The 22,665-nt window shown below is 38.5% G+C and overlaps 2 protein-coding genes across 5 annotated transcripts in view; both read right to left on the bottom strand.

Moving 5' to 3' along the window:
* Positions 1–8,579, bottom strand: part of HTT (huntingtin) — a 78,092-nt gene extending 69,513 nt beyond the window's left edge. For both annotated transcript variants that reach the window (XM_021550734.3, XM_021550735.3), the window contains exons 1-3: positions 8,378–8,579; positions 2,776–2,859; positions 2,210–2,330 (exon numbers count right to left, since the gene is read on the bottom strand). In XM_021550734.3, the coding sequence (XP_021406409.2) occupies positions 2,210–2,330; positions 2,776–2,859; positions 8,378–8,478 (306 nt within the window). In that variant the 5' untranslated portion in view covers positions 8,479–8,579. The remainder of the gene's footprint in view (positions 1–2,209; positions 2,331–2,775; positions 2,860–8,377) is intronic.
* A 2,611-nt stretch (positions 8,580–11,190) lies between these two features.
* Positions 11,191–22,665, bottom strand: part of GRK4 (G protein-coupled receptor kinase 4) — a 38,453-nt gene continuing 26,978 nt past the window's right edge. For 2 of the 3 annotated variants that reach the window (XM_021550668.3, XM_021550670.3), the window contains exons 11-16: positions 21,576–21,665; positions 20,827–21,035; positions 19,918–20,055; positions 19,180–19,317; positions 16,999–17,121; positions 11,191–15,569 (exon numbers count right to left, since the gene is read on the bottom strand). In XM_021550668.3, the coding sequence (XP_021406343.1) occupies positions 15,516–15,569; positions 16,999–17,121; positions 19,180–19,317; positions 19,918–20,055; positions 20,827–21,035; positions 21,576–21,665 (752 nt within the window). In that variant the 3' untranslated portion in view covers positions 11,191–15,515. Of the gene's footprint in view, positions 15,570–16,442; positions 16,912–16,998; positions 17,122–19,179; positions 19,318–19,917; positions 20,056–20,826; positions 21,036–21,575; positions 21,666–22,665 lie in introns of those variants that run through there. The other variant, XM_021550669.2, reaches the window with a different exon arrangement.

The following is a 22,665-nucleotide window of genomic DNA, read 5'->3' as shown; positions in this document are numbered from 1 at the left end:
ATATATAGGTGTATATATATATACAGGTGTATATATATATATAGGTGTATATATATATATATATATGTATATATATATGAGGATATCAAGCAATACCAAAAGGTTCCAGCTATTATTTGGCTTTGAGGCTTTATCCTTACAACACACCCAGCTACAGGAACTCTTTTTGTTAGTGTATAGCTGTATTTTTTTAGTAGGCTAAAATCTATAATGTCATCATTGGAAAAAAAGCATAGTCAACTCTAAACTGCTACAATAATAAATTCCAATTACTGAGGCCAACTGTACTGCAATCTGTGTGAACAGTCCCACCAGTATCATTATCACAGAGAATACTACAACATCATGCATCAGCTTTAGAGAGAAGACAGCTTGACCTTATCCACAGAAACCTGCAAAGTCCCAACCTGGTATTTTTTTCTTTTAAAGATATCACCACGGTTATTTAAATTTTGAGCCATTTATGCTGTCTTCGAGGTTCTGACAGGTAAGTGTAGTAATACTTTGAAGATGACAGAGTGTTTATCTAAAGTTAGGTGCTCAGCCTTGTCTGCACAGAATTCATTTTCTAGTTACAGTGATGAGTATCAACTCCAGACAGACACACAGTTACACAAATAATGCTTACATCTATAGGTTTTATTTCAAGAGAAGCTACAAAGCATCCAACTAGCAAAAGAATTAGCCACTATAACACTTGAGATACTAAAATAAGGCTGAACTTTAACTAAAATGCAAGCTTAGGGGCCCAACACCTCTGCTCTACTTACCACAAGCATCTGGTATTTGCACAAGTAAAAATATAACTGGACATCTTGTTTCTGCATTTATACACAAGAGTCTGCCCAAGTTGCTAAATCGCTTCCACACAACATAAAGCACAGAAACAGAATACAAAGTACACCCAGCTTCCATAACAGTCTGATAAATCCATGTGTGTGGAGTATCACAACTGTTACCACCTGGCAAGCTTAATGACTGACAGAAGATGCCATCATTTAAAACCACTTTAATCTTGAAAACAAAACTACCAAACATTTGAAAAAAACCCTAGGTTTTTCAAGTTACCCTGAAACATGTCAGAGAGCAACAATATTAAATAGATCAGATAATTTATGGGGTAAGTTTTATACCAAGCCAACATAAGTGTTTTGTGGAAAGTAGGAAATAAGCTTATATTCTTTAAGACTCTTTCAGAGCAGCTTTTAAAGCAAATTGCTGTCCCTCCAACAGAAAAACATTTAAATCAAAGTGAAAAGAGCAAAGTGCTATTGGGCAAAACAAAAAAGCAAGGAACTCGCACTTCCTCATTCCTTACTATTATGGAACACACTACAGAATCTGTAAGCTTTCTCCATACAACTTTTAGCCACAAGCTCAATCCCCAAAACTTAATTCATTCAGATATGAATGTTTAGTTCTCCTGCTTCTACACACCTCTTCATGTGAAAGAAAAATATTATTTGCATATTTCTAAAGAACTTAAATTGCATCAACTAGATTATTTATGCAGGTACATAACAGTGTCTTAAAGTTCAAGTATTTCAGAAAAAAACGAAACACAAAAAAAGGGAAGTGAACACAAGCCTCTTCTAGAAGCAGCAGCTTCTACAAATTACTCATAAGGTTAATTTTAAGATATTTTTAATCAAGATTTACACCTTGCGTGACCTCCTGTGAATGCCCATCTGCTGTTCTCCAACAAGCTCTTCATTCTGGATCACAGCAGGGGAACAAACAATCTCCAGAATACCATATTTATTCTAATTACTGCCTGGAATCTCCTCCACCAAGTCTCAGCAAACCACACTACCTTTCAATCAGTTTTTAAATCATATTTTTACCTTTCCTCATGCTAAGTGTCTTTATGTTTACAGAACAATAATAAGAGTATTCCTCCCACATGATTTCAGAAAAGCCCACATTCCTGTTTTGGTTAACTTGTGGAGAACAAAGTTAATGAGCAATTGAAGACAGGAATAGATCAGAACAATGAATTACATAAGACAAGTTAAATTTTTTGATCTGGGCATAAAAACCTCTCCTAAGAGAGAAAGAGCATATAGAGACCTTAGTACAGAAGCTTACTTAGCCTCTTACATTACGAGATATTATCAACAGTAAGAAAGGCAACTAAAAGAACATCAGTGGAAATTTAGACAGGACACTGCATCAAGAAGACACAAAATGTGATAGCAAAAACTCTTACTTTAATAACTTTATTAAGGCATTCATCTGCAACCATCCGGACATCAGATTCTGCATCCTCACTGCAGAGGAGAAACAGTTCCATAGCAATGCCCAGCAGTTTCTGAAATTCTGGGGAATTCCTAAATAAATAAACATTAGAAAATTACAATGTGTACCATGAAAATGAACATCAATGATGTTTTAGAAAGGGTTTTATAATCCATCTACATATATACTATACATATATACGCAAGAGGAGAAGACATTCAGTGCACTAAAGCACTTCATTAGGAGTTGGGAGATGATTTCCCAGCTCTTTCCTACATAACCTGGTAATGTATTTGACCTCTGTGCCTAAGTTTTTCTGTCTGCAGTAGAAGGAAAGTGCTCACTCCACCAACAGGTAAACAAAAATCCTTCTTAGATGTTGAGTTGGTTAAAAAAAATCCCACACCATTTCAGTTTTAAATAGAAGCTCAGCAATTATAAGGAATCCTCCCAACAACTAACACTCTAAAGTTGTTATTCATCCCAATGAATTAAAGACATTAATAAATAATCAATAAATTAAAGACATTGCCTTACCTTAGTGACTGAGCAACTATGTTTTCACATATTGTTAGACAATGATTCACTCGATCTTTCTTGGTAGCTGAAAGTTCTTTCTTTCTAAAGGAAGAAAACAACGATAATGAGTGTGAGACAAGAGTTCAAAAGTGACCATTAAAACACTTGCTGAAGTAGTGTCTAATCATTACTCAAGAAAAAGATGCATTTGCATTTTCTGGTCACTCCTTAAACAGGTACCTGCAGACCCAGGACTTCATCTGCAGCTGCTGCTGAGAGCACATGGGCACACAAGCAAAGGAGAAATACAAATTTAGAAAAAGAATGAAGAATGAATCATTTAACTTTCAGTGGGAAAATGCTTGGGAATACAGACTGAAGAATGGAGAAGAGTAAAGGGAAGGGACAGAAAAAATGAGACAGTCCTAGAACAAAGCAAAAATAAAGTGAGAGAAAGAAAAAGGTTGGAGAAAATAAGCCACAAGAACAAAAAATAGCTCTTTTAAAAAGACCCTCCTCCTACATAGCATCACCTTAGAATTTTTTTGTCTGCCAATGTCTTGAAACTTCAAGCTGTATTAAATGGACAATTTGCATTTGAACTGCAAAGGATGACAAAGCAATGCCATCATACACCACATTCCTCCACAGGTAATCACAAAAAGTGCAAAGCCCAAGGCACAGTCTGCCCATTGAGAATAACATCCCCATAGTAACACTTGGTATAGCCCAGGAAAGGCCAAGCTGAGTGTACAATAAAGAGAACAAAATGCACAGAAACAAAGAAGGTTTATTTACAAACAATAGAGAGCACAATATGAAAAAATTCTCCTTTGTAAAATGAGTTTAACATTCACTTCAACATGATTCAAACTCTTGGAATAGCAGCTCTTCCCTTCTCCACCCCCAATGAAGGAACTGAAAAAAGAGAGCGAGACAGAGTCCCAGCTCTGACTGTGAAATTGTATTTAAGTCTGCAGTCTCTCCTACTCCTAACTTTACTGATGCAGAACCACTTCTAGGAAAGCAGATGTTACTTTTAAATAATTAACCAGTAGCAATACTGGAGCAAAACCACCCACCCAAAGGTATCTCTCCTGAGCGTTTCACAATAAAGAATTACCAGTTTTTCACTCACATTCACAGCGAGTCTTCCCTTTTGTTTTCCAAGTGAAAACAGATCATTTTTAGTATTTAATTCTCTCAGTAAAACATAGCAAAAATCATGAAACAGCAAAACTGTGTTTCTGAAGTAGAAGTTGGAAAACAATGTGAACAGCCTTGAGTTACATTAACAGCAGTAATACAACATCAAGGGCCAAGAGCAAGTAGCCAATAAGCACATTAAATTCCGCTAACTCAAAGTACAGTGTTTGACAAGTATTTTTAAAGAACTACACTGCATTATTTAGAAACTTCAGCTCAAATAATAGTAGAGGTTTTGAAAAAAAGTCATTAGTATCCCAGTCATCCCAGTATCCCTGTCCCTTTTCTTCCCTCAGGCTGGAAATGAGGGGTTCAAAAGTCTGTGTTACAAAGATTTCAATTTTTCTCACAAAGAAAATCTAATCTCACCCCAGCAATACTCTACTTTTGTAGAGAGAAGTAGAAGTTTAAGGAATAGCTCTGAACACAGTAATTTTTTGTATTTTAGTTTGGCAGCATTTTATTTAGGCAAGCTAAACAGCCAAGAGGAAGTCTCCTTGGACTTAAGACACTGGTAGAATATGAGCAGACAGTCTGAATTTGTTCAAGATACACAATGTCTTTCTTTCTCTCCATCTTGAAAAAATGTTAGAGTCTTTGGCAGCATTTCAGATCATCTCTAACAAAAAACCAAATACTGTCGAAGATGTCCAACTGATTTTGCAAAGTCAGCACCACCAATGTGAGCAGATACCTCAGAAAACTATTAAATCATTTCAATTCTCATGCTAATTTTACCCAGCAGTCCCAAACTCTTATGAGCACCATTTTCAGTACATATTCAACCCAAAAATAGAACAGGCACATCTGAACTTGCCCATAAGCTCACTATTTCAGATACAAGACATACTGAAAATATTGCTGACAAAGATTATTTCCCAAATAAAGTTCTCTATTATCTACACATAACACAGCCCTGAGCAAGGCAGGTAGTGGTGTTCAATACTGCTCAGACTGGCAGAATCAATCTCTTGGGCAAATTTCTGTAAACAGAGATCACCACTAACATATAATCTATATCTTGCTGAAACAAGTAGCTTCAAAATTTAAAAAGAACTGGCTAGAGAAAATATAACTTCCAAAAAAATAATTTAAAGAAGTGAAAGATGGAAGGAAAATGCTTAATGTATATTATGTACATGCACATATTTGCTGTGCCTACAGAGGTAGAAGGGTAACAGAACAGTAGCTAGAGAGAAAATTTAGGTCAAAAAAACAAAACTCTATTCAGAAGTACTATGAAGTCCACAGGCAAACTGCTGATGAGCATACCCAAGGGGGCAACAACAGCATCACACATTTGATGAATCAATCAGACACATCTGATGAGTAACAGAAGGCAGGAGATACAGAAGCAGTAGTTACCAACAGGAAAGCTTAGAGGAGTTTAATCTCCTATGTACGTCTACAGACCAGGAAGATCAACAAACAATGTACAAAAACCAGCAAGCCCAGATAATTTTGCCCTCTGAGTCCAGATGAGCTGACTACAAGGAGATGCAGCTCACTGATGCTCATTCTACTAGACCTTGAAATTAAAAATATGTGAAGAGTACAGAAGTTCTAAAGCTGAGCCAGTGATAAGAAAAAAGGGCCAAACCAAATGGCTTGACATTGATCTTGACAAAAATAACAGAAACTAAAAACTATTATTTTAATAACAAACAGAAATATGAGTGGATCAGATCAAGAAATAAACTCAGTCCAAACACAGGGGACACCCAGAAACAAGGTGCATTAATGCAGGCAATGATGGATTGTCAAATTAACCAGAACTGATGTACTACATACCCTAGACATGGTAAAAAACCATCAAGGAACCGCTTCTGACAAGCAGGCCCATAGGTAATACCCATGCAGTTTGTGTGATCTTCAGTAAAACAAAACATTAATGCTAGGCCGCCATATAGCACTGACCAAACCAATCTACAGCTTCAGTCAAACATAAAAGACACGGAAAAATTGAAAAGTATAGAAAAAAAACCATATTGCTTGGGCTTTTACAGTACCTTTTCTGTAAAGGTAATGGTTGGAATCAAATGTAAAAAACTTGAAAACAATTACAGTAAGTGACTACTACAATAAATTGACAAGAGAAAATGTAAGAAATCCATTTTTGGATTCACAAATCAAACTCTAAATTTTTACATCATACTAGTAAACTAAGTTAGTGGGAGCTTTGTGATCCAAAACAAAACATCCAATTTCTAACAAAATGTCAGTCTGAAAAAGCTGAAAAAATATAAGGAAGAAAATTAGTTGCCTAAGCAGAAGTGCATAGAAGCAATATGATAGGAGAACTCAATTTTACATAGATGGGAAAAAAACCCCAACAAGAGATAAGAAAGAGGGGACCAGAGACTAACATCTGACTGCATGGTATAACACATGATTATTGCTGATTAGCATCTCTTGAAACAGAAAAAGATCTTATCTTCTTGGTAAAAGCTTGGATTTAATAAATATTTTAATAAAAAAAGACAGGATAATGGTATTATCAAAAGTTCTGGAGTCATTGTCTTACAATAAAGTGAAGAAAGATATAAATACCTGCTGGGTAAACAATTAATTCTTCTCTACCCCAATCTCTCTGATCTTAAAACATTTCATAACAGGAGACAGTCCTCAGTAGGATGATAGGAACTTACTACACAGAACTACAAGATGTGTATGTGTTATTTACACAGAACTACAACAAAGATGAACACTTCTCCCCAAACACAATTTTCCTTTTCAGTCTACTACAAACAAGAAAAAACAAATGCAGATAGTATTGTGAATTACATTCAATATGTCACCTGCTATTTCACTAAAAGTCTGAGAGGCCTCAGCAAAGGCTGCCACAATAGCTTTTCACTGGCTTTTATGAGGCTCAGTGCTGTCACAGAATTTGTCCAGTTCCTGGGGGCATACAATCCCATCAGCTTTTTAAAACAGCCTATTTTTAAACACAAAGCAAAGTCAAGGAGGACAACTCCAACACTAATTTTTTAATGTTTACAGCAGAACATACCTAAATTTAGACCATCAAACCAAGCACAATATCACAAGCATCACAAATAATTCTAAGGATTTTCTCCTGCAATACCATGACCTCTCTCACCAGTAACAAGACAGAAATTTGAATAGCACACAGAAAAGACTGGAAATAGATGTTCATCCATGTCACACAAAGTACTAGCAAAAAGAAATGCACACAGCAGAGAAATTAGTCCCTGCAGACCAATAAGGCACCTAAGAACAACGAGCTCATGAAGAAGATGAGTTTTCTCACCTATTAAACATCAGAAGTGTGGAAATGCATTGTGATTGTTTGAGACAACATTCTCCAGAGAGAAACAACACCAACCGTGATAATTTAGTTGGCAACTGTATCAGAAAGTGCAGTGGGAACGGGTGGCCAGGAGCCCAGAGCCACTGCTCCACTTCCCCTGCCAGCACCACAAATTGCCAAGTTAGAAATTACCTGCTCCTCAATCCTTCTGCTTCCACCTTCTCCTCAACAGCAGGAGAAAAAGTACCTGTGTGACTCATGTCTTTATCCCTAAAAACCTTCCTGCCCCCACACCCGCTCAGCAAAGGCTGGTGTTAGGGGGTGCAAACGCAAGGGGCAGCACCGCGGTACTGAACAGCTCCTTGCCCTGGGGCACCCAGCAATGCCCCCCATGGAAACCTGGATATCTCATGGATCTAACACGTTTATCCCTTACACTTAAGAATTAGGAATGTTTAAACCATCTTCTCTTAGGTCCCTATGCAGCACACAAGACGTTAACTTTGTCACAGACATTCACAACATCTCCTTCTGAAAGCATCAGAGCTCAGACTAAAACTCTTCAAATTTGCAGTTTACAAACATCAAAACATTTCTTAACTTCAACATGAACTTTAGGTAAAGATATGAAAAGTGAATAAGAGAGTGGAAGAAATTTCTCTTGCTCAGCCTTGAACCCTCATTTCAGGAAAGCGGTACAATCGGCTGCAGATAGTTCAGAAAAAGGACACTCATGCAGAAAGCGTCAAGCACAGAAAAACAAGGTCTCACAAAAAGCGCTTCAGCAGTTATCACAAGAGAAAATGCTCAAAGTAGTGCTTTATTCAAGTTATGCTTAAGGGTTTTGGTCTTTTTTGCAGCAGTGTACTAAGTGAAAAAAAGGCTTTCCTTCCTAGAACCAGCCTGTGAAAGCCGCACAGCGTTGCTGTACCTCCCGGCCATTTCCCGCACGGGTGACTTTTCAAACGCACTTGGCCCAAAAGTTACTCCGCGTGTGAAGCGGGGCAGAGAGCCGCCAGCGGCAGCGCGGCACGGCCGCGGGAGCCGCCGCTGCCGGGGAACGGGGCCGGGCCGGGCCGGGCCGGGCGGGACGCGGGACACGCGTGTCGGGAGCCGCGGGTCCCGGCGCGGGGCACTCACGGTCTCTGCAGCGGCTCCTCGGGGAGGGCGGCGGGGCCCTGCTGCTGCTGGAAGGAGCGCAGCGACTCGAAGGCCTTCGTCAGCTTCTCCATGGTGGCCATGTCCGCTCCGCCCGCGCCGGCGGCACCGGCCCGCGCTCCGACCCGCCCTGTCACGGGCGCCTGGCGGGTCCGAGTGCTGTCCCGCTGCCGCTGCCCCGGGCTCGCTCCCGGCGCTGTGCCGGCGCTCTGGCGGGCCCGGGCCCGTCACAGCCGCGATGAATGGGGCGGGCGCCGCTCGGGGCCGCGGCCGCCTCCCGTCCGCCCCGCCGCCATCTTGGATCCGTCCCGCCGGCCCCCGCGCGCGGGCCCCGCCCCCGGGGCCGCCCCGCCCCCCCGGAGCGGGGCCGCGGGCCGGGGCTCGGCCGCGCGTGCGCACATGGCAACCCCGGCCTGGCGTCACGCGCCCCATTACGTCGGAGCACACGGGGACACGCGGGCCGCGGCGGGGCGGGGCAGCGGCCAGAGCGACAGGAGCTCTGGCCAATCAGAAGGGAGCTCCGCCCCTCGCCGCGTGCCGGAGCGGCCGAGCGCGGCTCTTGCGGCGCCCCCTGTCGGCAGCGGCGGTGGCGCCCGGGAGGCGGCGGGGCCGCGCTCGGCTCCGGGCGGGGCCGGGCGGGACCGGGCGGGACCGGGGGTGCCGCGGGCGGGGAGCGGCCCTGGCAGCGGCCCGGGGAGCCGCCGGCAGCCCCTGGCACTGCCCCGCGGGGAGCCGCGCTCCCAGCGGCACCGCAAAGCGAGAGCAGGCGCTGTGCGGCCGCACGTGGCGGGTGCGCAGCAGGTAACGCGCCAGCCCCCGCGGCACAAGTGGCGGCCAAAGGCGCTGCCGGCACTCCGGTTTTATTTTAGGCTGCAGAGACTCTTACAGGAACAGGACACTTAAAACTCGGCAGCGCACGTGCTGGCCTTTCAGCGCTGCGTTCCTGAGTGTGGATCTGCTTTATCAGAGCATACTTAGTGTGCGCACATACAGGATACAAGAGCGACAGTATTGAATATTCAAGTCATTGATTCCATTAGTAAACAGAAAAAATCGACAGTTCTGTTAAGTTTCCAATTGCAACCACTGATTTTAATATATCTACTTGTTAATACAGACATTAAATTACAGCTGATGAGAACTGGCAATTCAATTTATCTCACACACACAAAACCGGTTCCAGCAGTAAAAATGGAGAACAACTCAGGAATTCTAAGAAAATAAATTTCCAGTAACTCAGCTTGGTTATTGTTAGCAGACATGAAGAAATGAAGCAAAGCTCATGTCTCTGAAAATTCAGGGCAAAAGAAGTCATAGATAACATTCTTGCCAAATACTCACTAGAACAGCATTCTCTCTGCCAGTTAATTTTATTAGTATGTTAATAAAAGAAACTATTTGAAACAGTCCTCTGAAAGGAAACCTATCCTTAGCCCTGAAAGCAATTCAACTTGAACAAAACCTTATTTCATTATAGAAGTGCTACAAAATGTGAGCTTTTAAGGTAAGACCAGAATTTCTGATAATTCTATGATAAAGCTTGCAGAAACGTTTCTCTGGAACATGTGGATAATCATGAATTTTTTATTTAGCAAATGATACACGATAAGAGATGACAGCAGAGTTGGAATGCTGCACACTCTGTGCATGTGCCACTCCACACTTTGAAATAAATGTGAGTAAAAAGAGCATAAGGTCTTATCAAAGATTAACCAAGCCACCTTGCGAGGCTGTTTTGAAGCTTTCCATGCGATGTGCCAGTCCCTGCGGGCTGCTGACTCACGGGCAGGAGCGCCAAGGCCGTGCCTGCCCGCAAGCTCGGCGCTCTTTGTTCTCCCTGTCCCGAGCTCCAGCGCTGAGGCTCATTAGCTGTGAGCTAACTGGGAGGTAATTCCGGGTATCAGCATTTTCTATCAGTAGGTTCTGCCAGCCCAAACTGACTGATCCATGGTTTTGCAGGTATCACGTCACTGATCTGTCCCACAAACACACACTCTGACAAAAGTAAAGAGGTGTAAACGAGGTAAGGGGCAAGAAAAAGCAAGGCAGGATTAGAGAAGTGTTTTTGTAAAGTCAGCGTTACTTCAAAGAAAAATGAAGTTCCAATTAACAGTGCATACCTAAAAGAAGATCTGAAATTTAGGGGATGACAACTAATTAATCCCAGCCTCCAGAAGAAAAAGGAAAGAAAAGAAACATGCTTTAATGTTGTTTCTTAAGTTACCTCTTGATTTAATGCTTTTAAGATAAGCATGTCAAGAGTATTTTTTCACCCTAACCTGAAGTCCCACTTTGGCCAGCATTTCTGCATTTCCATGAACAATTCAGTAGGTAATTGGTACGTGACACTGCTGGCCCACATGGTTTGGCATATGCTCGGATCATCTGCAATATGTCACAGCACAGTTGAATGTTTTAAGGTCATTTAATTTGAAGCCCTTTTGGAGAGCATTTGGGGGCTCTGTCCTTCAACTCATGCTATAAAATTACAGTAAATGTACTAATGAAAAACAGCCCATCCCGATAATTCTGTCTTTTCACATGGAAATTTATGCCAAAGTCTAGATCCAGACCATGAGATAAGGTATCAGTTGAGCCAGTACAGCAGAACTGGGGCATTTTTTCCTGGATTCCACTGTCTTACACTGGTAAAAAGCTTACACTATGTAGGAGACATTTCCTGCTTCAAGAAACTGGAAATTTATTTTAATTACAATTTTCTTTTTTTTTATTTCTTTTTCAATCCCAGCTACCATGATAGACATGGTAAATAAATCACATTAGACAGTAATACATGTGGTTGAGATATGTGGCAGTGTTTTGCTTTTATTTTAGGAATTACAATGCTAGAATGTCCAGGAAAACAGCTCACACAAAAACAGTCAGTGGTTTGGAGATGCTGGAAGTAACACATCACATTTAACAGTCAGCTTCCTATGCCTGGAAAGAATTCTGGTGTTTTGGACACAATTGGATCATGGAAAAAAGTTACCTACATGTCATGTGCAAAACTTAAGTTACACCACAACAGCAATTATGAAATAAAAAAGAATATTTCATTAATTCATTCAGAAGAGACATAATCATCACCAAATAAGCGAAGTGAGTAATTAAAATCAAATCTTCAGCTTAAAGATGCTTTCCAATAATTAGAATTTCACTTCCTAAAGAGAAGTGTTTCTGAAAACCTATACTAACTAAACTGAAGATAAGTCCCATGTTAAATTCATATAATGCTAAACTGTAAACCATAGAAAATTATTACTTTTGTTGTCATATTTTAGTAACTTGTAAACAAGTATTCTCCATCTGTATAAATGGCAATGAAGAAATTCTTACATCAGTGTAGTTCGAAAAATAATTGAAGTGCATTCTAATAATGGATTGTTAGTTGGTTTCAATAGCTTCTATCATTGATTTATAAACCAGATGATTTTATTTTGATTTGGAGATAATTCTCTTTCATACTCAAAAACATTCAGGACTACTGTTTTATGAATGATTTGGGGGGAAAAAAAAAGAACGTGATATTAAAGGCTAAGGTTTGTCAGTAACACTCTTGTTGTTACACACATACTACAGGTTTTTTCCCTACTTACTATTGGTTTTAAGTGCTCATTTTTTCAGCTGAGACTGTTCTGTTGTTTTTATAATCCAGAAACAATACCATCTCTATTATGAACGCACCTCAGGGGACAGGGGGAAGCTGACAGCTTTCTTAATAGAAAAAAAATCCCTGAGGCATGAAGATTTTGTTCTTCTGGTCACAACATTGAAAAGCATTAAGTAAATCAATAAGACACTGGTACATTGTTTCACAGTTTCTGAATTTTGAGCTAAATAGAGAGGTTTGAGGTACTTGCAAGCAAACATGAAGATTTACATACACAAATACTTGGAAACACGCCACAGGAAAGGAGGGTTGATCTCATGCAAATAACTCCATGGAATTCCATAGGTCTTTCCAAATCTTGCACCAGAAGAACATCGGATTGTCTCAGTGCTGTTAAAGCCTTCTAACACATGGGTCTAGAGAATGAAGTCATGCTGAATTACAAGAAATTATGTTGGCTTCCCCCATCCCACCCCAACAGTTTCATGGAAGTAAAAGGCCACATGATCAGTAAACATAACCTGCTATTTTCCCCCTTCTTTGTCCCAGCTTTGTCCTAAAAAAATTCAAGAGTTAAGTTCATATTAAATTTCTTGCACCGTGATATTTTGCTTTCAGGCATTCTCCCCTCTCTTTAGCCTTTCCCTGCTTTCAAGATGCACTTCCAAGCTCCTTATATTCCAGTAAAGACTGGAGTATAAGTAAAGTCACCTTAGATTAAACAGCATAACATCTTCCCTCTGTGTATTGTGTAAGGAGACTTATGCTGATTGCTTATCCTTCCAGTTCCTTGTTTTTTCTAATTCTCCAGGGGATTCACATCAGATAAATGCAGTCATTATTATGTGCTCGTATTTCTAGCCAAAAGGGACAAATTTATAGGACAACAATGCCATCTTGAGCCTGTTGGGGAAGAACCAATCAACTAACCAAAAGAACCCAAACCCCAAACCCAATGAAATTAGGTCATAATCGAACAAACATGTATTCACTCAAAAACAATTCAATAGTACTATTCTGAACTTAAGGAAAAACTTGTGAAATTACACTTGTGAAATAAGTAAAACTTAATAAAAACAAATTCTCACTTTTTTACAAGGAGTTCCTTTTTCCAAAAAAGCGGACATGTAAATAACCACTTCTAAGGAACAATTTCCCTTTCATTTAGCCCTCTTTCTTCACAGATTCCTGGAAGATATATGTTAAGCCCAAACACTCCAAAATAGAGAAGTGATTTTTTTTTAAAGTTAAGATTCCTCTCCATCTCATACAGAAGGAGAACGTGAAATACATGATAAATAGAGTTTCAGATTTTTTTTTTTTTCAATCTGTTAAAACTAATTCCTGTATTTTCTTCATAAAAATTACTCAGCTTGTGTTCATGGTATTCTTCCCCAAATTTCAAGTTACTCTACACACACATTAAATCCAGACAGTCACCCTACATGTCTGGTGTTTATACAGTCACCTTTGCCTCAGAACAACAAGCCTAAGACCTTAAAAATTCAAACCCCTTAATCAGGGAAATGATGACTTCTCCAACCATGTAGGTATTTATAAAAACCTTTTGTTACTTCCCTATTTTCCATTCCCATCTTTTTAGAGTTCTTCTGTTGCTGTGGTACAAAATAAAGAGGGTCAGGTCAGACTGCCAGCTCATTGTCTCACACATAATGGTTCTAGCCAACACCCTTACTTTGAGATATTTCTGTCAAGCCTCCCATTCCTTCACTATTACATCAGACCATCTTCCAGTAATTCATTCAAACTCTCCCTCTGCCAATTCCTCCCTTTGTACTCTCTAAAAGAATAATTTTGCTGTCTTGTGTGCTGGTTTAGACTGGAGGAAAAAATGCACTGAAAACACAGAAAAATTGTCTCATTCCTCATTTCTGTGGCACAGTAGCCAAGAGGAAAAACTTCAGAGGGATGCCAGATGAGCCCCAGCAGGGTTCTGCAACACACTGGTTTTCCAATTTTTTCAAATTTTAATCCATTAAAACTTTGTCTTTAGAGACCAGATACAATGAATTAAAACCTGATGATAGGCTTGAATATCAAATATATCTTGTGAATTTCTCAGAAGCAGCTCAAGTTTCTTCCAGTAGGTCTACAGATCACAAGAGACCTTTTTGTGGTGCGGGGGGCTATTCAGCTGCTCTGTGTGCACAATACATGTGTGGTCTGGTTGTTGCCCCAGAAATTTGACTGCATGCACAATTGAGATAAATCTTCAGAATAAAGAACAAAATATTAAACTAAAATCATGTCTCTAACTCCAATATATTTCAAGTACCCAACTCAATTTTGAAAACAGAAGAGGCTCTTAATGAAATGTGCTCTTTAAATTGACTCTCATACCCAGATAAATAGTTTTACTAGAAATTTACAAAATAAAGAGTCTACCTACAGTGAGTCCAGAAGAATGGAAGTTTGCCTAGCTTTCAAGCAGCTTTTGTCAGTTTTACTAATGGACATCAGGTAATCATAACAAACTTCACTACCAGGTCTACAACTGTATTAAGCAATCATTAAAGACATATTTCTGTTTTAAAAGGCTATAAAAATTACTTACAGTTAAATTCAATACTTAATGCTACCTTGCCCTTCCCCCAGTGGCAGTGAACCCTGTCAACCCTAGAACATTGCATATTACAACATAAGCAGAGAGGATATTAGTAAGAAGAGCTCATGCTTTGTTTTTTAACCCACTGTAAAACCATAGCATTCAACATGGAGGTAAAAACAATTTCATTTACAGAAAATAAAATAAAACTGTGTCCACACAGGTAAAAAATCCTTTCAGTAAAGACAACAAAGATTTTAAAATACAGTTATAAAATTTTGGCATAGGTTGATTTGAATGGTTCATGCCAAGAAACTCTATGGAGAGGATGTGCAAGATGGGTAGAAAAGAGAAGAATGGGAAGCTAAATGTTCAAAGTTGTCTTTATACAGAAATGCAGAAAGAGATTCTACAGAGCCTGATAATAAAGAGCAATTCCTAATAGCTGGCCACAGTGCACTGAATTCCTTTTTTTTCTCTTAGCAGTTGCTTGAGAGATACATTAGATAATAGCACTGCCATGCTGCTGGATAATACCAGAATTATTAAATTTATCAGTACATCAATTTTACAGTTAGGAAAACTGCTAATAAAGATCCTAACGATCAAGAAGAGTTTTACCAGGAGCATACAAAGTCAAGTTATAGTGATGCCATAGATACTATCTCTGTGCTTTAAAATCCTTTTAGTATTTCTAGATTCATTCCACTGGGAAAAAAATAATCAAGATAAATCAAATACATACAGAAACACACTCACTCAAATGGCACTCATTGCTTTTTGTACAATTAAGCTTTAGTGAAAATATACATCTTAAAACAAATGAAGTACAAATGTACAAAAATCCTTGAACTCAGATAAAAAATATATATAATACAATTTGCTACAGAGATATAAAACATTTAAGGTTTGCTCATCCCTTCTGATGAGCATAAAAGGATTTAAAGTCTGGAGGACTCCTGCTCATCATCACTGCAATCAGATTTAAAGCAGACCTGCAAGAGAAGACAAACAGACAACTCAGCTGCAGAACTAATACTATTGTTTATCTGTGTGTTTTATGGGGCACAGAAAGGCTGGGAGGGTGGGTCTTTTTCCAGCACATTTTTCTCCATCCTAACTAAATGCTTTGGGAAACTCAAAGGAATCCACAAAATCAACCCCAAATCTCAAATTATTAAAATCTAATTAAAGTTCTTTCCTTCTTTTAACTCCACAATACAATTAACTGCAATCCTATCAGTTCAAAACCAACTGAAAACTGTGAAACCATATTCATTTTTTAGGATTTCTTCTCAATACATAGAACCATATCTTGGGCCAGTATGAATCCTGCTGATTTTTGTCTGGAAAAGACTACAAGCTTTAACTTTAGCTATGGAAGAATATGAGTACACTCAACCATCCCTTCTATTCCATTACTCAAAGTGAGGGGAAAAGTGTATTTGAAAAGATGAACTAAAAATGACAGTACTATTGTACATTCCATTAGCATTGTACCATTTTAGAAAGGTGAATTGCCAGCTGAAGACAAAAAATTTCTTCATGCAATTTTAATACAGCCTTGCTGTGGCTACTTAACAATATGCACCTAGCAATTTTAAAATTCCATTTCTGCTTGAAAGCAATAGTAATTTCTACCCAAGTGTTCACTATTGGAATATACTCAGGCTTCTCAAGATAATTCCTCTCTAAGTGCAGGCACACTGAGCAAGCAGAATTGTACATAACATCTTGAACTGCAAACCTTTACTAATAGTCTATTTCTTACATCCCGTAGACAATTACAATACATGATGTGTCTTTTAGGTGGTAAATACTCAATTCTCTGAGCAGGAAATTCTTCTACTAAAGAGCAGAAGTCTGTGTGTAAGAAAAGGCTGTGTATTATCTGCTCTGTAAAGATCTATTATATAGTTTTGGTGAAGGCATTAAACTGCCTAAGATACTTTAACATTTGTTTTGTGGTGCTTCTCATTTATTTTGGGAATATTTCTGCTTATTTACTTATTTATTGGATACTTATTTTTGCTTATAAAATTACTTATTACTAGTTTTTACACAGGGCCTCAATTATTTCTGAAGATATATACACAGGTTCTATTAACATATGGCAAAATATATAAGAAGCAAGACCCAAATTACCTCTTTAGCAAAGGAAGGTCTATAGCACAGCTTTTAACAGAATCCAGGTAACTAGAGGAGGACAGAATGCTGAGGCAGGAAAACTTCCTGCGGTTATAGGGATTGCCATAATTTCTGAAATGCGGTGGAGGGGCAAAGCCACAACAAAACAGATTTCATAAGTTTCAGTATGCAGTGAGCAACGTGGTTTCCCTATCACAAATTAATAATAACAAAAAAAAAAAAAAAAAAAAAAGAAGGGAAGTTAATTTTCTTATGAAAGAAAATAAATGCCCTTACCTCTCCACTAAAAAGTCTGTGAAAGAAGCCTCTCTTTGGCTTAGGAGACTTCTCTCTGTCTGGTGACACAGTACCATCAGTTTCATATGCATTGATATCTTCAAAGCATCCCGTTTCAATCATCTTTGAAACATGAAATATAAATGAAATATCCATAAAAGCCTCTCAAACAGCTTCCAGGTATTATCTATTTAGTCTGGCTGGGTACTCCTAGCACTAAAAAATTCATCAGCCAAACTACACCACTGTCTCCAAAAGGAGGCACAAAGCTGACATTGACTCTCCCTGTACACTAAACCAACTAAAGAATAGCAATGAGAGCAGTCTCACATAGGTGTCTGGTACGCCCTTGCTTTTTTTGCATTCTTGCCTTTCTCTGCGCATGATGCAATAATGAAAAGCTTTTAGAACCAGAAACAGATTTTCCTTTCAGATATTCTGTTCATTTTAGAGCAGCCCAGCCAAAAAAATGTAATATCTCTATGCCCTGGATCAAACTTAATTAATAAACATGACATGGGAGGGGAAAAAAAAAGATATAATGAAGATGGGTCTCTGGAGAGAAGCAAGGGATTTTCAAATAATCTTTGTGTACACAGAAACAAAAGAAAGAAAGCCACAATTACTGGGTACAGAAAGGACAGCAGGAAGAGTGAATGCCAAAATGTAACCAACAGGCAGGGCCAGAAGAGGGGCGTGGCTAAGGCCCAAATCCAGTTGGCATTTGCCAGTAATTGCCACCGGTACACATCTGTCACAACAGCAGGCAGCCAAATGAATCACAGAATCACAAAGCTGGAAGAGAGCTGTAAGATCATCGAGTCCAACCCAGCCCTAACACCTCAACTAAACCATGGCACCAAGTGCCACATCCAGTCTTTTTTTAAACACATCCAGGGATGGTGACTCCACCTCAGGCAGATCATTCCAGTACTTCACTACTCTTTCTGTAAAACACTTTTTCCTACTATCCATATATTAACCTTGGTGCAGCTTAAGACTGTGAATATACCTTGCAGAGGGAGAGAGGACATAAAGTGGAGTAAGAAGAAATGCAGCCTGCTTTTGTTGTAAACCAGGACATTGGGTAAATTATGGAATGGTGAGAGAAAGTCTTGAGAGGCAAAAATTTAAGGGAAGGTTCATTAACATGAATTGAAAGAAAAGATAAGCACAAAATAAGCACAAAAAATAAGCACAAAAAATAAGCTCTGCAGGGCTAGTTATTAAGCTGCAGTGCATTTTTTAATGACTAGATCATTTTCTGAAGTTTAGGATTACAAAGCAGTATAGGAAATACTTCTCTCTCCAAGGTTCACTGTTTCTCAGTGAAAGCTTTCTATGTCAAATGACACCTTTTTAAATATCCTTCTTAATGTAATACAAAAAACCAAAAGGGAATGCACTTTTCCCTCCAAATTGTTCAGAAATTGCTCATCTTTTGTGTTCAAGCTTTAAATAAAATGCAATTATACTGGGAGAGAAATGACACTAGTAGAATTCAAGACAATAGTAATTTCAGAAAGTCACAAATAAATCATAATGGGGACAAGGCATTCATAACAAGAACTACAATTTTAAGTAATTGTTACTGAATGCTCTTGCTGAAACAGTAAAGAGGATTTGAATTGCATGCAAAGGCAGCAAAATTCTAGTACTCTATGCAGACTACTAGAATATTCATTCAGTAGGCACACATTCTCAAGGGAAAGTCTGACTCAACTGATATTGAACTGTTTGTTTTGCAACCTTGAAAAAAATGAGTCTGCAATTCTTTATTACTGTCACTTGTATACTCTATTGATACACAGGCTATACACAAACAGCTTGCACCTATTTGCTTTTGAACACTTGGAATAACATTCCATCCCTCTTCTGTGGGCAGCAATACTGAATAATGTGACTGAAGAACAAGAAAAGGGTGTTCCTACTGATACTAATACTGTTCTGTAAGCTGTGCCTATGATGACAAGATGCCAGACTTTTTCATGCACATGTATCATAAATCTCAGTTTTTAGCAAGTTCCTTATGTTTTCAGATTTCTTTTTTTTTCTGAAGCTTCTCAGCAAAGAAGTCTAAAGCAGAAATATCTTCACATCTCCTAGAGAATATCATTATATATTTTATTAAATATTCTATACTGCTGTACTAAAGGAAATAATCTATGAAATGTGCATTACCTCATTTTGCCAAGGGATTGAGACACAACCCGTCACAAATTTGGAATAGAAGTCATCATCTGTGGTATCCAGGTTCACTCCTTTTACTGTTGAGAACTGCTCAATGTCCAGGACATCTTTACAATAAACGGCACGTGGCTGCAGTACAATACAAGATTACTTCATTAAAGTTTTGGATCTAAAAACTTTTAGTTTGGTTTTATTTTTCCTAAATGAGCAAAAGGGAGCAAAATGTCTGCAATTTTATATTTCACACTGCTGATCACCAAATTACATTATTTTACAGAACAGAAATACAAAAATGCTCTTCATAAGTCACCTGAGCAATTCTATCCATCCTGCAAGTAACAAGAAAAGAAATATCAAAGCCAGAAACAGCTTGTCTGGATCTCAATGATTATTGTAATTCACTCATCTTCTGTCACCTTCCTTTCAACTCTGGAGTATCTTCTTCAAAGCTATTCCTCATTTCTTCTGCCTCTGAGCAATGAAAGGGGACTTTTAAGGGGTAAGAAATCAGCTACAAAGCTCTCTAGGGAAATACCACTATTGCAAATTGTTTCATGATCTCAGATGAAACACCAGAAAACAATTAGTTATCATCGATAGCTACAATGGTATTCTCCTGCCAATGTAACTAATTTTAAAGGTTTCTTTGGAGTTCATGTGATTGCAAACATAGAATTATGACTGTTCTTGCCTTTTTAGATACTAATCAAATCTGTCTCACCTACTTACATCTGGCAAGAATGGAGGTTCTAACATGTTAGCTTCCAGCCTCTTGAAGTTGATATTCTTGAAAATAGGATGTTGCTTTACAACAGCAGCTCCTCCTTCAGTGCAACCCAGTCGTTCCCCTGGATTTTTAGCAAGTAACTGCAGACACATGGAAAAAAAAGGTGATCCATGATACAATCCCACAACTAAAAAAAATATCTACATACAATGTCTTCCAATCAGTTTATTTTGCTGCTTGGCCTCTTATTAGGTAAATTTATCATGTATCAAAATTAACTGGAAACACAAACAACAACATTCTGGGCATAAATATATTTTCAACAGACAAACAAACCCCTGAAAGCACATTATTTGAAGATCAAAGTTATATGAAAATATTTAATTGATGCCATGTTGAGAAGACTTTACAGTACAGACTTTTTTTCTTTCAATACAGACTTATATTTTTTCAATACATTTTCACATATCTTGCATTAACTAGTACAGAAAACTTGTGAAGCTTTCTGAATAAATTTAAGAACAGGCAAGATAGGAAAAAAAAAGGCATTTTCTTGTAGATAATGGTTTAGGTGAAGAAACTGGTGTACTGTTCAGCCACTTGTTCCCATGCAGTATCCAAGCTGAGCATGCTATTGCACTCCATCTATAAGTGGTCCAAGCAGTACTAGACCATTTCATTCATGTGACCAATAATCAATTTATGCAGCTTTCTTTCATCTTGAGAAATGTTCTGAATTCTTGAAGTTTGATAACTGAACAGTTCATGAACAATCATGAACTTTCATGTGAACTAAAGAAAGGTTTAAGAACTCCAGTCCTGAAAAGTTTTCAAGATTTTAAAATAAAGTAGTTGGTCTCTTTAAAAGGATTAGAAATTTAATTTTCAAACCTCTACGTCTCTTCACCCACCATCCTGCAGATGGATTTTGCCTCCTCTGAAAACTTGTCTGAGTATGTTTCCTGGTCTTCCTTTACTCTCCGGTCAATCTCATCCCGTTTAACTCTTTCCTTATGCTTCCTGAATGGAGACTGTCCTTCAATCATTTCATAAATCAAACAGCCAAGACCCCACCAATCTGGACTGAATGTATACTTCTCATTTTTGAGCACTTCTGGAGCTACAAAACAAAAACAAACACACACCCACACCATTTCACTTCAAATTGACTTATTGTTTATATTGGAAAAACTCTCAGAGTCCAAAACACTGGGCTCTGTGCAGACATGTTTGTGTGACTCCTTTGTACTTGGAAGAAATTTTTATTTCTACAGTGAGAACTCTGTTTATATTCAAGAGAAAAACTTAATTTCTTTTATGCTTAAAACCAGTATTCTTTAGAGAACGAAGAAAAAAACTGAGAATTAAATTTTCCAAAGCATGAAAAGAAATGTACTGTCACAGTAATTTCTCTGTTTACCTGTGACCATAAATCTCTTTGAATCTCAGAAAAAAATTAGGTGCTTTCTTTAAGCTCTCTGGAATTTTCAGTTAAGTTTTCAAGTTATCAGTAGGCTTATAATTGAGTAACATCTACAAATGCATATTATAACCTTTCTTCTTCCCATAATATGTCTAGTAACTAATCCAGGTCCAGTTCTTATATTCACAGAAGCAAATTTTCTGGTAAAATGTAACTAGCAAAGGATGCTTTACATACCCATGTAACCAACAGTCCCAACACGTCCTCGCACAGTTTCACCTTCTGGAATCTGCACGGCTAATCCAAGATCTGAAATCCTGATATGTCCTATTTATGTTAAAATAAATTATACATAGTCAGCTGATTAATGAAGTAAAAAAAAATGAAGTCTTATAACTTTTAAAACAAAAAATTTCAATTGTATACCTCAAAAAACCCTACTGCAAAGTATCAAAACATTCATATAGTCCTAAGTTTATTTAACTTAACTTGAAAAGAGTGTTTTATTCAGCTCCTCCTTAAAATTACGAAGAAAGAGAGGCACAGATATAACTGATTTTCTGCAGGTCATATAAAAATAATTTTACTCTTAAGGACTCTAATTCCTAGCTTTGGCATAGGCTGCTGTTCTTGGACAAATAGAAGTGCTCATTTCAGATTCTGCATCTATGCATCACACTTGTGGTTTTCCATTCTGTACACCCACCGCAAGCACTTAGCTTTCTGACTCCTTAGTAAAAGTTCAAAATTAATTTATTCCAAATGTGAGAAAACTGTAGCCTGTACTGAGAGCTTGCTTTCCTGTGATAAAGTACCCCAATAATGCCAAACACAAGTACTTGGAATTGCTATCCCCATTCCCACCCCAAACCAGGAGCAGCCCAGTCAATAATCTACTCAGAATTATTTATATTGTAACATGTCAATTCAATTCTGGGATTTCCTCTTCTCATTAATCATTCCTAAGTGGATGACAGCTTCTATTGCACTTTATCAGCCAAATGTCTCAAGCTGATGACCTTCCCCTATCACACATGGCCTTTGGAGCTGTACCTCTAACACAGAAATCATCTGGCAATGGACTGGCTTGTCATGCACTGCTCAGTGGGATATCAGTCCAACGAAGGCAATGGGAATAAACCCACCCCACTCTCCCTTATATTCCCATGGATATTCCCATTCTTTCTTGGATAGACTCATGAACTGTTTCAAGCACACTGAAGACCTTTCAAGGCAAGAAATGTATTGATATTTTAATGTAAAAACACATAAAGTACTTTCTTAATAAAACTGTTACAGTCTAGAAAGAAGAAAGGGCAATCACATT

This window comes from Lonchura striata, chromosome 4 (assembly GCF_046129695.1).
Source record: "Lonchura striata isolate bLonStr1 chromosome 4, bLonStr1.mat, whole genome shotgun sequence".
NCBI classification, from domain to species: Eukaryota; Metazoa; Chordata; class Aves; order Passeriformes; family Estrildidae; genus Lonchura; species Lonchura striata.
The sequence above is the reverse complement of the archived record's forward strand: the minus strand, read 5'-3'. Positions and strand labels throughout refer to the sequence as shown.